Below are 14,715 nucleotides of genomic sequence, written 5' to 3'. Positions count from 1 at the left end.
TGAGAGCCAAATACATTTAATAAGGTGTATGTAAACTTCCGACTTCAACTGTATGTGTTCATAATAATAACTATTTGTACTTCAAACAAATGCAAACCATACAACTCCAATCCTTGAATAAATAAGTAACCATTTACATTAAATAGACATTTAATCTCTCTAAACGTTCAACAGTGTTTTGTTATACCTGCAGGTAAACGCAACTAACTTTTTCCAGTTAACACACTGGTATCACAGCAGTGTTAGACTCAAAACACTTGTCACTCTTTCCCACTAGATACATCTCTCTATGGGAGTGTCAATCAAACCCAGCTTCTATAGAACAATGAGTCTATTTACAAAAAATGGCTTGGTCTTCAGTGGGCACTAGAAATGACAGGACCACCCTCACTGTCAATACATAGGTAATGCTGATTTATGATGATGATGATGTGAAAACCTTACAGTCAAGTGTCTGTCTATTGCCATCTAGTGGTTGACCGACTTGGACAAATGAGCAGAAATTCAGGGACCAGTGATCATTTCATGTTTATGTTGTAGTGCAGTTGGTAATTTGTTGATTTCTTGCTGGACATAAGTCTTGTGAACTCATAGGAGTGCTGAAAAGATGGATGCGTAACCAGGCCAACCCATAGTTTTACCCTATAGTGTCAATCAGGCAGAAGTGTTCTCACCTTGTCTCCTCAGCAGCGTCGAGGGGAGGAGGGGTACTTGGTCTTCAGGCCCTCCTTGAAGCTGCGGAACAGGAGGCGGCTCCTTCGGTTCTCCTCGTCCTTCCTGCTGTGGAACTCGCCCTGAACTTTGAACCCTTTGTGCACCACGAAGGCAGAGTTGAAGACGGAGAATCCGTAGCCCGTCACGTGGAGCTTACAGGCAGTGGCGGTTCTAGACCATTTCAACTGGGGGGGCCAAGCTGGGGCCAGTTGTACTGTTAGAGGGGCCAGTTACATTAGACGTTATTGTTGCCATATCGTTTTCTTCACTGCATTGCAGGCATTAGCAGGCAAAAGACCATGTTCATAATCATCATCGTTGCCACTGTCTAATAACGGATGTAAAAAAAGAAAGATAGCAAAAATGTGTTATGTAAAAATTATTTCATACTCCACATTTAGGGGGGCCACAAGGGGGTCCAAAATGTTGTCACAGGGGCACTGGTCCCCCCTGCCCCCAGCCAGAACCGCTAGTGCTTACAGGCCTGGGGGTGGAAGGGTGGGAGAAGAGGACATTGGGGTAAGGTGGGGACAACATGAAATGGTGCAAACTTTTAATTGAATGACGTGTTAAGGACGAAGTATTTATTTATATTCTATTTGTATAATGTATATTTTACTGCTGTGCAAGAATCTCTGCAGTGTCCTGTGTCTGTTGATAATGTAATGTAGTCCTAACTGTTTTCAACCATACATACATATACACACACACCTGTCGCGTCCCCTCCGCACTGAGAGTAACTGGCTACTTTTATCCGTACAATACATACCTGGCTAATGCGGGTGAAGCCGTACTGCCTGAAGCCGTCGTACAGGGGCACGGTGCGGGGCCCGATGTAGAAGGGCTCCACCCAGGATAACATATAGGCCACGTCCAGGGGCCCCAAGCCTTGGCTATGTCTGTTCACCCACTGGGAGTAGTTGGTGGGGGCCTGGCACTGTGGGTACGGCACCTCATAGAAGGGCCGCACCTCTCCCACCTGGTACAGCTGTGCCAGCTCCGACTTGGTGGCAGGCATCTTGTGTACATGGCGGATCTCGAAGGAGGGCAGGACGAAGACCTCGTCTGTGGCAGATTCACGTCTCATGACCAGCGCAGGAACTGCTGGTGGAGGTCAGCACTGGGCGCCATGTCGATGACCAGGATGTAGTTGGCTTCCATGATGCCGCTGGCAACGCTTCAAAGAAGATTGTTTGGATAGGAGGCGTCACCCCCGATGGCATAGTTCTGGTATTTGTCTCATTGCGTCTCCAGCCTGACAAACACCACGGCACAGTCCTCCAGACCTGCAAAATGCTCCCGGCCCTGCTCTGGGAAACTCGCCATCTCCCTGGAGTGGCACACCATATGGAAGTCACCAAGGCCTGTATCTGGGCAGAAGATGCTGCGGGTGTAGACCAGAGCTGTGGCAAACGTGACATTTTGCCCATATGCGAAAATGGCCACAGAGAGAAGGTTCTGCCAAAATTCCACCAAAGAGTCCAGGTGATGCAAGTTGTTGATGGATGTGTGCGTTGCTAAGGCCAAGAGGTGCGAGTTTGCATTCGCTCCATTGTTCTGATTGGTGGAGAAATCGCTTTTTATCAAGTTCTTGTACACACGGTATTTCCCGCTGGCATCAAATATACCCCCGTGGACAGAGAGTACCCGAGACGCTCTTTCCGTGAGTTTTTCTCCGAGTGGGCATTTTTCTTGCCAGAGCTCCGGAAAAGCTCCGCGTATCGGTAGCGCTGCTGCTTACCGTGCGGTTTCGATAGAAAGGAGAGGTAGATCAGTTGCAAGACTGCCACCATTACCAGAGCAACACTTTAAACACGGAACATAACTTATAGAAATGCATTCCCGAGCACTACATGTACACCACATACAGCAAAATCCTTTAGCAATATGCCCCAGGTAGGTATAAAATTGACCACTGCTACGTGGCTAACTAGCTACATTTCGGCATTTAATTTGGTTGGGGCTCTCCTCGACTGTCTCGTGCCGTTGACATCACGCAGTGCTGCCGTAGGGTTCGAAAACATTTTCAGTCGTGAAATCATTGCACGGGCCTCCTTCATATTTGATGATATGCGGTGTTGTCAATCTCATAGCATTTCAAAACATAACATTTGGAGAATGGTGGGTTTCCACTAGATAGCACATCCACAAAGTTGGCTATATCGTAAAAATGTATGAAAACAAAAACGTGCTTTTTGGTCATAACTTAATTTGATGTTAAGGTTAGGCATAAGGTTAGCAGTGTGGTTATGGTTAAGATTAAAATCGGATTTTAAGCAGATACATTGTAGAAATGGGCGGGGTTTATGACTTTGTGGCTGTGGTAACTAGTGACGACCCTGTTGTGGCGCACGTATGCGCTTTTCTACCACAAACCCTAGTATAGAAGGGCACGTAGCTTGCTAGCTTGACATTATATGGACCATTTATTGTGTTCGTAGCAAACAACTGCATGTTCAAATACGCTTGCTAGCACTTTCATAAAAATGCTCTCTTGAATTCCATAACCCAATTAACTAAATAAAAGTATGACAGTAAATCTGTGGTTTGAGATATAAATAGGGATTTCGATATATGATGTGACTCAGAGGACGAGGTGGCCGAGTGGTTAAGGCGATGGACTGCTAATCCATTGTGCTCTGCACGCGTGGGTTCGAATCCCATCCTCGTCGACAAATTTTTTCCTATCTCAGGAATAGAAGTGGTGTACGGTAGCTAGCTAGAGTTAACAGTGTCTGGCCAAATATCCTCCTCCGTGTGTGTAGAAAATGAAACGATATTGGTCATAACTGCCAGTGCATTTGCCTCCAATGAAACCTTTCTACATTACGAATAGTTACAAATAGTCACTATTTTCTGATAATGTATGAATGATTGCTTACACAGTACCAAGAGCATTTTCCTGTGTACAGTTATATGTCACAAAGTGCTTATACAGAAACCCCGCCTAATAACCACATCAAATTGACAACTTCTTGCTCGAATACAGTCACAAAGAAAAAACAGAAACAAAATAAGACATAAAAAAACGTGCACACCTTATTCATTGCCCAAAGTCATGCTCCACACTATACACCATTCGTGTGCTGTTTTTTGGGTACTCTATAGCTTACTTGCTCCAGAGGATGGCACTGTTTTTTATGACCGCTGGTAGGAAGGTCCTCCGTTGAGACCAGTGTATCGGAAGACGTTGTCCAGGTACGTTTCATGTTGTCTTCACCCGTGAAATGGTCCACACAGTATAAGACTGCTGGCAGGCCAGCTCATAAATACCTCAAACAGTGACCAACAAACCATATGGACTGAATAATACACTGCTCAAAAAAATAAAGGGAACACTAAAATAACACATCCTAAATCTGAATGAAATAATCTTATTAAATACTTTTTTCTTTACATAGTTGAATGTACTGACAACAAAATCACACAAAAATAATCAATGGAAATCCAATTGATCAACCCATGGAGATCTGGATTTGGAGTCACACTCAAAATTAAAGTGGAAAACCACACTACAGGCTGATCCAACTTTGATGTAATGTCCTTAAAACAAGTCAAAATGAGGCTCAGTAGTGTGTGTGGCCTCCACGTGCCTGTATGAACTCCCTACAACGCCTGGGCATGCTCCTGATGAGGTGGTGGATGGTCTCCTGAGGGATCTCCTCCCAGACCTGGACTAAAGCATCCGCCAACTCCTGGACAGTCTGTGGTGCAACGTGGCGTTGGTGGATGGAGCGAGATGTGCTCAACTGGATTCAAGTCTGGGGAACAGGCGGGCCAGTCCATAGCATCAATGCCTTCCTCTTGCAGGAACTGCTGACACACTCCAGCCACATGAGGTCTAGCATTGTCTTGCATTAGGAGGAACCCAGGGCCAACTGCACCAGCATATGGTCTCACAAGGGGTCTGAGGATCTCATCTCGGTACCTAATGGCAGTCAGGCTACCTCTGGCGAGCACATGGAGGGCTGTGCGGCCCCCCAAAGAAATGCCACCCCACACCATGACTGACCCACCGCCAAACCGGTCATGCTGGAGGATGTTGCAGGCAGCAGAACGTTCTCCACGGCGTCTCCAGACTCTGTCACGTCTGTCACGTGCTCAGTGTGAACCTGCTTCATCTGTGAAGAGCACAGGGCGCCAGTGGCGAATTTGCCAATCTTGGTGTTCTCTGGCTAATGCCAAACATCCAGCACGGTGTTGGGCTGTAAGCACAACCCCCACCTGTGGACATCGGGCCCTCATACCACCCTCATGGAGTCTGAGCAGACACATGCACATTTGTGGCCTGCTGGAGGTCATTTTGCAGGGCTCTGGCAGTGCTCCTCCTTGCACAAAGGCGGAGGTAGCTGTCCTGCTGTTGGGTTGTTGCCCTCCTACGGCCTCCTCCACGTCTCCTGATGTACTGGCCTGTCTCCTGGTAGCGCCTCCATGCTCTGGACACTACGCTGACAGACACAGCAAACCTTCTTGCCACAGCTCGCATTGATGTGCCATCCTGGATGAGCTGCACTACCTGAGCCACTTGTGTGGGTTGTAGACTCCGTCTCATGCTACCACTAGAGTGAAAGCACCGGCAGCATTCAAAAGTGACCAAAACATCAGCCAGGAAGCATAGGAACTGAGAAGTGGTCTGTGGTCCCCACCTGCCGAACCACTCCTTTATTGGGGGTGTCTTGCTAATTGCCTATAATTTCCACCTGTTGTCTGTTCCATTTGCACAACAGCATGTGAAATGTATTGTCAATCAGTGTTGCTTCCTAAGTGGACAGTTTGATTTCACAGACGTGTGATTGACTTGGAGTTACATTGTGTCGTTTAAGTGTTCCCTTTATTTTTTTGAGCAGTGTATATTATTAGGTTTCTTTCCAAAACAGATCAAAATGATGCAGTGTGTTGTGTTGAACAGTGCTTTCCCAATCAGATTGTCATTCCTTTTAAATGTGGTGTTCTATGGCATGGCAGAGACAAACCTCTCAAAGACAAAACGCCAACAATATGATCATAATGTACATTGAAATATGATAGTTAATAAACGTGACAGACAATATATGGTCATCAAGAAGGCATGTTGTTTAATACAACTATCATCCCGTAAGATTTCGATGAAACACTGCCTCGAGTAAAAGGCGAAAGGCTTGTTCATGTCTGAAGAGAAAATAAACCAGAGTAAGTAAATTGTTAGCTTAAGTTTTGTTTAACTATAGGTGAAAAGGATTCAATAACACATGGCTTAATTTTTTTATCTCAATTGAATGGTCTTGAGAATCTGGCCCTTGTAACATTGGTTTATAACCTTCATGCAAGACGTACGTAAAACTCGGGCCCTTGAAATGCCTTTCAGGGTCTGTGCTAACTCGATGCTTGATGGCATTCTGCACAATTTCATATTTTACTAAAGCCTTTTCACAAAGCTACGAAACTAGAACGCCGGCACCGCCTTTAGACGCGCTCCCTTCGCCCCCATTGGAGGACGCTGCAGATTTGCCCTGGCCTTCCTCCCCTTCTCCCACCAATCGGATGTTGTATTTTTCCCGGTACTCTGTGAGCTCCCGGCCTTTCGACTGCATCTGTGTGTTGAGGGATTCTACAATCTTTGAGATCTGTAAGGAAATGAGAGAGGGGAAAGCAGATAGTTAAATCATAATGTGTGACCAGTAGTGATTTAGTTGTATAGGATTGTTCTGCAACAACCTATAGCCTTGGTAGTAAAGTGTGTTAGAGGGAAGACGCACCATAGCGAAAATCAGTCTTGCGCAATAGATTAGCTGCTGGGTGTCAACGAACAGTAACGATTCAACATGTGGAAGAATCGTTAAGAAATGAAAAGAGAATGGACGCCCAATATTCGGGTCAGAGGCGATAGGATGGTCACTTGCTGTTTAAGTACACTCGGCCATCAGTTTCTCAAGTCTGTTTCCTCTATTAAAAACACTTCCAAGCGAGTTTACCTCACCAGTCGGACTACAGCCATAGGCCACCACACCACGTACATATTGACATATTCATGGCATCTTACCATCAATCACAATTATTTTGGAATGCCCATTTTACACCAGCACTTTTCACAAAGTGTTTTACAGTAACCCGAATTATACCCGAAAGAGCAAGCAAATCAGAATAAAAATGTTACCTGTTCTTTATTGCTTTCCAGAGCTGGTAAGACTTCTTTAACCGTCCTCTCCACGAGCACCCCACCCACCAGCCGGAAGCACTTCCTTGTTGGGTCTACGTCTTTTAGGGTCTCAATGACTAGGCTGAGAGAAAAGAGGGAAGTTGTAAAAGTAAAGTAACAAGGGTGAATCTTATCCTCTTTCTCAATACACATGGGAAGAGAATATGAGGTTCCTCCCCTCATACCTTCTCCTCCAATGTATGTTGCGAGGGAGGTGAGGAGAGAGGACTCCAGGGAAGACTTGAGATTCACCCCAAGTCTCAGAATCTTTCATCTCTAACACCTTAGACTGAACAATGATTATGCCTCTTTGTGGTTAAGTCCACTAAGATGAACAGTGAGTGAAATAGGAGTGGTAATAGTAAAATGTCAGAAGTAAGCATAGCCGCGGAAAGTAGGGGGTGCTGTAGCAACCCCGGACAAATCTTAATAAAGTAAATTTTATTTTTTAAATAAGATTTTTGCACAGAAGTAGCGCACTGGGCCTTTAGTAAACTCAGCAACAAAAAAAAACGTCCCTTTTTCCAGGACCCTATCTTTCAACGATAATTCATAAAAATCCAAATAACTTCACAGATCTTCATTGTAAAGGGATTAAACACTAGTTCCCATGCTTGTTCAATGAACCATAAACAATTAATGAACATGCACCTGTGGAATAGTCGTTAAGACACTAACAGCTTACAGACGGTAGGCAATTAAGGTCACAGTTATGAAAACTCAGCACACTAAAGAGACCTTTCTAATGACTCTGAAAAACACCAAAAGAAAGATGCCCAAGGTCCCTGCTCATCTGCATGAACGTGCCTTAGGCATGCTGCAAGGAGGAATGAGGACTGCAGATGTGGCCAGAGCAATAAATTGCAATGTCTGTACTGTGAGACGCCTAAGACCGCGCTACAGAGAGACAGGATGGACAGCTGATCGTCCTCACAGTGGCAGACCACGTGTAACAACACCTGCACAGGATCGGTACATCACACCTGCGGGACAGGTACAGGATGGCAACAACAACTGCCCGAGTTACACCAGGAACGCACAATCCCTCCATCAGTGCTCAGATTGTCCGCAATAGGCTGAGAGACTGGACTGAGGGCTTGTAAGGCAGGTCCTCACCAGACATCACCGGCAACAACGTCGCCTATGGGCACAAACACACCGGACTGGCAAAAAGTGCTCTTCACTGACGAGTTGCGGTTTTGTCTCACCAGGGGTGATGGTCGGAATCGCGTTTATCGTCGAAGGAATGAGCGTTACACCGAGGCCTGTACTCTGGAGCGTGATCGATTTGGAGGTGGAGGGTCTGTCATGGTCTGGGGCGGTGTGTCACAGCATCATCAGACTGAGCTTGTTGTCATTGCAGGCAATCTCAACGCTGTGCGTTACAGGGAACACATCCTCCTTCCTCATGTGGTACCCTTACTGCAGGCTCATCCTGACATGACCTTCCAGCATGACAATGCCACCAGTGCTCGTTCTGTGAGAGATTTCCTGCAAGACAGGAATGTCAATGTTCTGCCATGGCTAGCGAAGAGCCCGGATCTCAATCCCATTGAGCACGTCTGGGACCTGTTGGATCAGAGGGTGAGGGCTAGGGCCATTCCCCCCAGAAATGTCCGAGAACTTGCAGGTGCCTTGGTGGAAGAGTGGGGTAACATCTCACAGCAAGAACTGGCAAATCTGGTACAGTCCATGAGGAGGAGATGCACTGCAGTACTTAATGCAGCTGGTAGAAACACCAGATACTGACTGTTACATTTGATTTGACCCCCCCCCCTTTGTTCAGGGACGTTATTCAATTTCTGTTAGTCACATGTCTGTGGAACTTGTTCAGTTTATGTCTCAGTTGTTGAATCTGGTTTTGTCCATACAAATATTTACTGAAAATAAACGCAGTTGACAGTGAGAGAACATTTCCTTTTTTGCTGAGTTTAGTATTAGCAGACCGATATAGACCTCTGTAGCAGGAAACACTGTACACCTGGCGACAGTGTCAGCGTGCATGCGCTCGGCCCGCCACAGGAGTCACTAGAGTGCGATGGGACAAGGACATCCCTGCCGGCCAAACCCTCCCCTAACCCGGAAGACGTTGGGCCAATTGTGCGCTGCCCCATGGGCCTACCGTTCACTGTCAGCTGCGACAGAGCCTGGACTCAAACCAGGATCTCTAGTGGCACAACTGCGACGCAGTGCCTTAGACCACTGCGCCACCGGGGAGTTGAATGCATGTCATTCTAATGGTATCCAGAATTAACAAAACCCTGTCCACAAACATTTACATCAAAAGATGCAAAGTTATGGGCAAAGACAAAACATCCACATCAAATAACATGGAAAACAACCACTTTTTGTGCAGTATTAAATTTACCATCCTTACAAACCACTTAATGTAAATCACTGTATTGTACATAGGCTGGTCATCTAGGAAGAAAAACAATGCACAATACAGTAATTGAGCACATTGCTACAGAGGTCTACAGTGGTTTGTGATGCTGTGGCTCAGTTGGTAGAGCATGGCATTTACAATGCTAGGGTTGTGGGTTGGATTCCCACAGGGGGACAAGTATGAAAACGTATGCACGCATGTAAGGCGCTCTGGATAAGAGCATCTACTAAAATGGAAATGGAATGAATACACCATTTCAGTTCACATAGAAATAAGTAGTATTTGCTAAGTATTTCAAGAAACTAGAAAACAAAGTATTTTTATGTTCCCAAGTATTACCAGATTAACTGTTTTGTACAGATAATTATCAGACTTAAGCTACAAATGCTGGTAAACACTCAAATAAGTTATATATTTGTTTATTTTTTTAAACACTAAAGTAGTGTACTGAGCCTTTACTAGTCCTGTATTAGGGACCGATATAGATGTCTTAAGCGCAGGAATTTTTTTGTCCCCCCCCAAACTACTTCCCGTGGCTATGCAAGTAAGAGAAAGAACTAAAACTGTGAGTAGCTGCTGAAGCAAGTCACACTAACTAGAGCTAGTTACCTATGCTCATTGATCTCCATCTCCAACTCTGCAGCCTTGGAGGCCATGCTGCGCTGCTCCGAGCGCATCCTCTGGAATGCAGCCACAACCTGTCAGACACATCGAATACATAAAATCAAACATTCACTCATAATAATAAAATGCCATTAAGCAGACAATTTAGTCAAATGACTTACATTTTATTTGGCGACCTACGGTTAAGAGCATTGGGCCAGTAACCGAAAGGTCGCTGGTTTGAATCTGAGCTGACTAGGTGGAAAATCTGTCCATCTGCCCTTCAGCAAGGCACTTAACACTAATTTATCTGGATAACAGCGTCTGCTAAATGACAAAATAAACTAAATGGAAGGCAACAAGTTTAGTCAGTGTAAAAACTCTTACAGTAGTGCACGCATACATTTTCGTATGGGGGTCCCTAGCGGGAATCTAACCCACGACCCTAGCCTTGCAAGCACCATGCTCTACCAGCCACGATACACACAGATTTCTGAACTTACATTAGACTGAACAAATTTGCAAAGAGCCTCGTTATAAAGGCCTACCTGGAATAGGAAATATCATTAGACCATGTGTTGATTCGCTATGAGTAAATGCAATAGCTAGTAGTTTTTGTCATTAAAAACTGACTGCATTAGTTACTAATGCTGTTTTGTGTCTGACACTGCAGGACTCCAGACTGCAACCATTTAGTCGCATTAAGTGACCCTTGTACTCGGTGCGAGCTGCACATTCTACATGGTCACCTCACTCAAAACGACCCATTTTTTCAGAGGCTAAAACCACGACTTGGGTCAAACTAAAAAGTACATTATACTCATGACTCCTGTAATGAAAGTGTCTGCCTGCCCAGGTGCCTGTATCACTGGGGCCCTGGTGCGGTGTAGAGCGAGCCACTTAAAGTGTTCTGATTGTATAACGTTTTAACATCTGCGGGTGAAAACACAGCTATCCTGTTGTCACAGTTAAAAAGAGAGAAGGTTCTCAGCTTTCTGTAGGTCTTATTTCTCAACTCAACATTTTTTGGTCAATAGTAACTATTTTACAATTTTCATTTCATATGCCTTTGATACACGGAACGCACGAAAAGCGCATTGGCCATTGCGATTGCATAGGACTCATTTTAGTTGTAGGCTACAACTGCAATGTTGTTTTGGACATTACAATTTACAGTTCGATTAATACATGGCTACTAGCAGTGGGTATTATATGTAGAGCTAGTGCTCTACACTGCCTTCAGAAAGTATTCATACCCCTTGACTTAACCCACATTGTTGTTAGCCTGAATTAAAAAATGATTACATTTTATATATTTTTTAATTACCCATCTACACACAATACCCCATAATGACAAAGTGAAAACATGTTTTTATAAATGTTAACTGATTTATTGAAAATGAAATGCAGAAATCTCATTTACATGACAGTATTCATACATGTTAGCATCACCTTTGGCAGGGATTACAGCTGTGAGTCTTGCTGGGTCTCTTAAGAGCTTTGCACACCTGGATTGTACTAATATATATATATATATATATATATATATATATATATATATATCTTTTTTCAATTCTTCAAGCTCAGTCAAGTTGGTTGTTGATCATTGCTAGACAGCCATCTTCAATTCTTGCCATAGATTTTCAAGTAGATTTAAGTCAAAACTGTAATGGCTCTCGAACCTTCAATGTCATCTTGGTAAGCAACTCCAGTGTAGATTTGGCCTTATGTTTAAGGTTTTTGTCCTGCTGAAAGGTGAATTTGTCTCCCAGTGTCTGGTGGAAAGCCGACAACCAGGTTTTCCTCTGATTTTACATGTGCTTTCCTTAGCTAAAACCTCCCTGGTTTTTGTGGTTGAATCTGTATTTGAAATTCACTGACCTTACAGATGTGTGGGGTACAAAGATTAGGTAGTCACACTATTATTGCACAGAAAGTCCATGCAACTTAAGCACATTTTTACTCCTGAATTTATTTAGACTTGCAAAAACAAAAAAGGATTGAACATTTAGACTCAAGACATTTCAGATTCATTTTTTGTTACCAGTAATTCATAAAAATGTAGAAAAACTTAATTCCACAGGAGGCCTCCTGAGGTAAATGTAATTTCTGTTGTTTATTTATAATAGATTTGCATACATTTCTACAAACCTGTTTTTGCTTTGTCAATATAGGGTATTGTGTGTAGATTTTTTAAATCCATTTTAGAATAAAGCTGTAACGTAAAAAAGATAATGGAATTCATTATGCTACTTGCACGACTGACATTTGGACCAGCAATGTCAGCCCCATGAGTCTGACAGCACAGTGGGTCGACGAGGATTTCGAACTGAGAAAAGCCAGATTGCATGATCAAGAATGTGCTGGTTCTCATACCGCTGCTGCCAATTCAATGACATTTGGGAACATGTTTGAAACCTGGAAACATGAACACACTCCTAGCTCCATTCGAACAACTGACTGGAGAAATAAGCTAATCAACTGCGTCTGCAGCAGACGTGATACCCTCTGTCATGGCATTGAAAAGCCTGCTCAACAAAACTTTCGACACAGACAGTGGGGTTAAAACTTACAAAAGTATGAGACTGAACAAGCAATTCGGTGGCATTCTCTCGGAGCCTCTTTAATGTGTCGCCACCATGCTCGATGCTAGGTACAAGGACCGCTACTTTGATGCAGACAAGAAACAGGGTTTACATGAAATGTTACAGACACAGCTGGACAAGATGGAGACGGACACGGTGACAGTGCCCACCGAGGAAGAGAGGCCACGGACAGACAGAGCTGAAACTTCACTGCTTGACATGCACAATGAAATCCTGGTTGAGAATGAAACGACTGAACAAACGAAACAGCACAGCAAGTAAGTGAAAGATAGGTTTCGATTATGTTTTACTGGTAATGGGGACATATGTAAATGCCAACAAAATAACTTTTTGGTCGGTGTGGTGTGTGTAACCTTTATTTAACTAGGCAAGTCAGTTAATAACAAATTCTTATTTACAATGACGGCCTACCCCGGCGATGCTGGGCCAATTGTGCGCCGCCCTATGGGACTCCCAATCATGGCCAGTTGTGATGCAGCCTGGATTCGAAGCAGGGACTGTAGTAATGCCTCTTGCACTGAGATGCAGTGCCTTACACCGCTGCGTCCGTGTGTGTGTTTGTGTTAGCTATTTAACTGTACTAGAATGCTTAAAAGGCAGCTAAAATGTAAAATATCTGTATTGTTTTTTTTTGGCAAGGAAAATAATCGGATATTGTATCAGCCAAAAATGTAACATCGGTGCATCCCTATTCACTATGTATACACAAAAGTATGTGGACACCCCTTCAAATTTGTGTATTCGGTTATTTCAGTCACACCCGTTGTTGACAGGTGTATAAAAATCGAGCACACAGCCATGAAATCTCCATAGACAAACAATGGCAGTATAATGGCCTTCCTGAAGAGCTCAGTGACTTTGAACGTAGCACCGTCATAGGAAGCCAACCTTTCCAACAAGTCAGTGAGTCAAATTTCTGCCCTGCTAGAGCTGCCCCAGTCAACTGTAAGTGCTGTTACTGTGAAGTGGAAACATCTAGGAGCAACAACAGAGGTCCATACACAAAGCAAGGTCCATACAGAAATGGTTTGTTGAGATCAGTGTAGAAGAACTTGACTAGCCTACACAGAGACCTGACCTCAACCTTTGGGATGAATTGGAACATTGACTGCGAGCCAGGCCTAATCAGTGCCCGACCTTACTAATGTTTTTTTTATTTTTATAAATAAATAAATAATATATAATTCCCTGCGTCAAAATTAGCTAAATATAGTCCTCTATCCATCGTTGTTGGAATTGTCCATGCTCCCTGACTGTCTAGTGATTATTAGTGAGGTGGACAGTCAAGCAACTCTATGAATATAGGTCCATTATCATTTCTACAGTTTCGATTTGGTTTTGGCCGGATTGGACCCCTTGCAGGCTGGAACCCTCCCACGGGCTGTATGTTTGATACACCTGCGGTAAAGCTTACCCCATTGTATTTGGTACATGACAAATAAAAAATGTATTTGATGTAGTGGGCGCAACATTTAGTAACCGCAATCCTCAGATAGACAATATTGAAATCATTTGCTGGTGCCACCAAATAAAAAAATGTGTGGCACCTGGGGAAAATGTTAGTCTGGAGCCATACACTGGTTGACAAGATATAGGGACGCACTAACAGTGACAGGCAGAAATAGCGTCTTATCGGCTCGAGTGCACAACTATTCCCTTTTTCAGGCATTCTCCCTGAAGTTCGTATGGCTAAGCTAAATCCAGAGAAACCTAGTCAGACTAACAGATTGCAGTTAGCTAACCTTATTATTAACCCAATGTCAAGAGATATTGTTGTGAATCAATACGACCTATAACGTCACCATATGTTCTTCTAAATTATGAAACCTCAGTTGAGGAACACGCGAGTGGGAAGCAGACCATGGTGAGGGAGCAAGTTAACGTTAGCTAACGTTACTGTTAGCGTTAACTAGCTGGATGCGTGACTGACAAATCCGGGTTTGTATCTCAGTCCACAACGATTAAAAAGCATTTGCTAACAAATCATGAATATTCTGATACGGAGTGACGATACCTGCTCGGCCGACGGCCCTGACTGTTTCCCCCCGGTACTGTTGCTGGGTTTGCTAACCGTGCTGCTACTGTTGGCTGCCATCTTGGAAAGGTGCCGCTGCTAGTGGGCTGAGGGCCCAAACTCGTCACTAGTTACCACAGCCACAAATGCTAAACCCCGCCTATTTCTAAAATGTCTCTTCTTAAATCAGATTTTAAATCTAACCCTAACCTTCACC

General features: G+C 44.1%; 1 protein-coding gene, 1 non-coding gene and 1 pseudogene across 2 annotated transcripts; 1 reads left to right on the top strand and 2 right to left on the bottom strand.

Moving 5' to 3' along the window:
* Positions 1-2,924, bottom strand: LOC115198446 (beta-1,4-glucuronyltransferase 1-like; annotated as a pseudogene).
* Positions 2,925-3,304: 380 nt separating this feature from the next.
* On the top strand, positions 3,305-3,386 carry trnas-gcu (transfer RNA serine (anticodon GCU)). The gene has a single exon. It is a non-coding gene; the product is annotated as a tRNA-Ser (tRNA).
* A 2,378-nt stretch (positions 3,387-5,764) lies between these two features.
* Positions 5,765-14,613, bottom strand: LOC115198445 (prefoldin subunit 2). The gene is made up of 4 exons (XM_029760387.1): positions 14,499-14,613; positions 9,885-9,973; positions 6,848-6,971; positions 5,765-6,317 (listed from the first exon to the last, which is right to left on the bottom strand). The coding sequence occupies exons 1-4, from the start codon at positions 14,577-14,579 to the stop codon at positions 6,129-6,131; spliced, it is 483 nt and encodes a 160-aa protein (XP_029616247.1). The 5' UTR covers positions 14,580-14,613; the 3' UTR covers positions 5,765-6,128.
* Between the last annotated feature and the right edge of the window lie 102 nt (positions 14,614-14,715).

The sequence above is a fragment of the Salmo trutta genome, chromosome 8 (genome assembly GCF_901001165.1).
Source record: "Salmo trutta chromosome 8, fSalTru1.1, whole genome shotgun sequence".
Taxonomy (NCBI): Eukaryota; Metazoa; Chordata; class Actinopteri; order Salmoniformes; family Salmonidae; genus Salmo; species Salmo trutta.
This window is presented reverse-complemented; position numbering and strand designations above follow the sequence as displayed.

What these genes read in the sequence shown, in the direction of transcription:
- LOC115198445 (XM_029760387.1), bottom strand. Translation starts at nt 14,579, where the DNA reads ATGGCAGCCAACAGTAGCAGCACGGTTAGCAAACCCAGCAACAGTACC. An exon ending in CAGGGCCGTCGGCCGAGCAG is followed by an intron (nt 9,974 to 14,498) that starts GTATCGTCACTC and finishes TGTGTCTGACAG; the next exon opens with GTTGTGGCTGCATTCCAGAG. An exon ending in ATGGAGATCAATGAGCATAG is followed by an intron (nt 6,972 to 9,884) that starts GTAACTAGCTCT and finishes CTTTTCTCTCAG; the next exon opens with CCTAGTCATTGAGACCCTAA.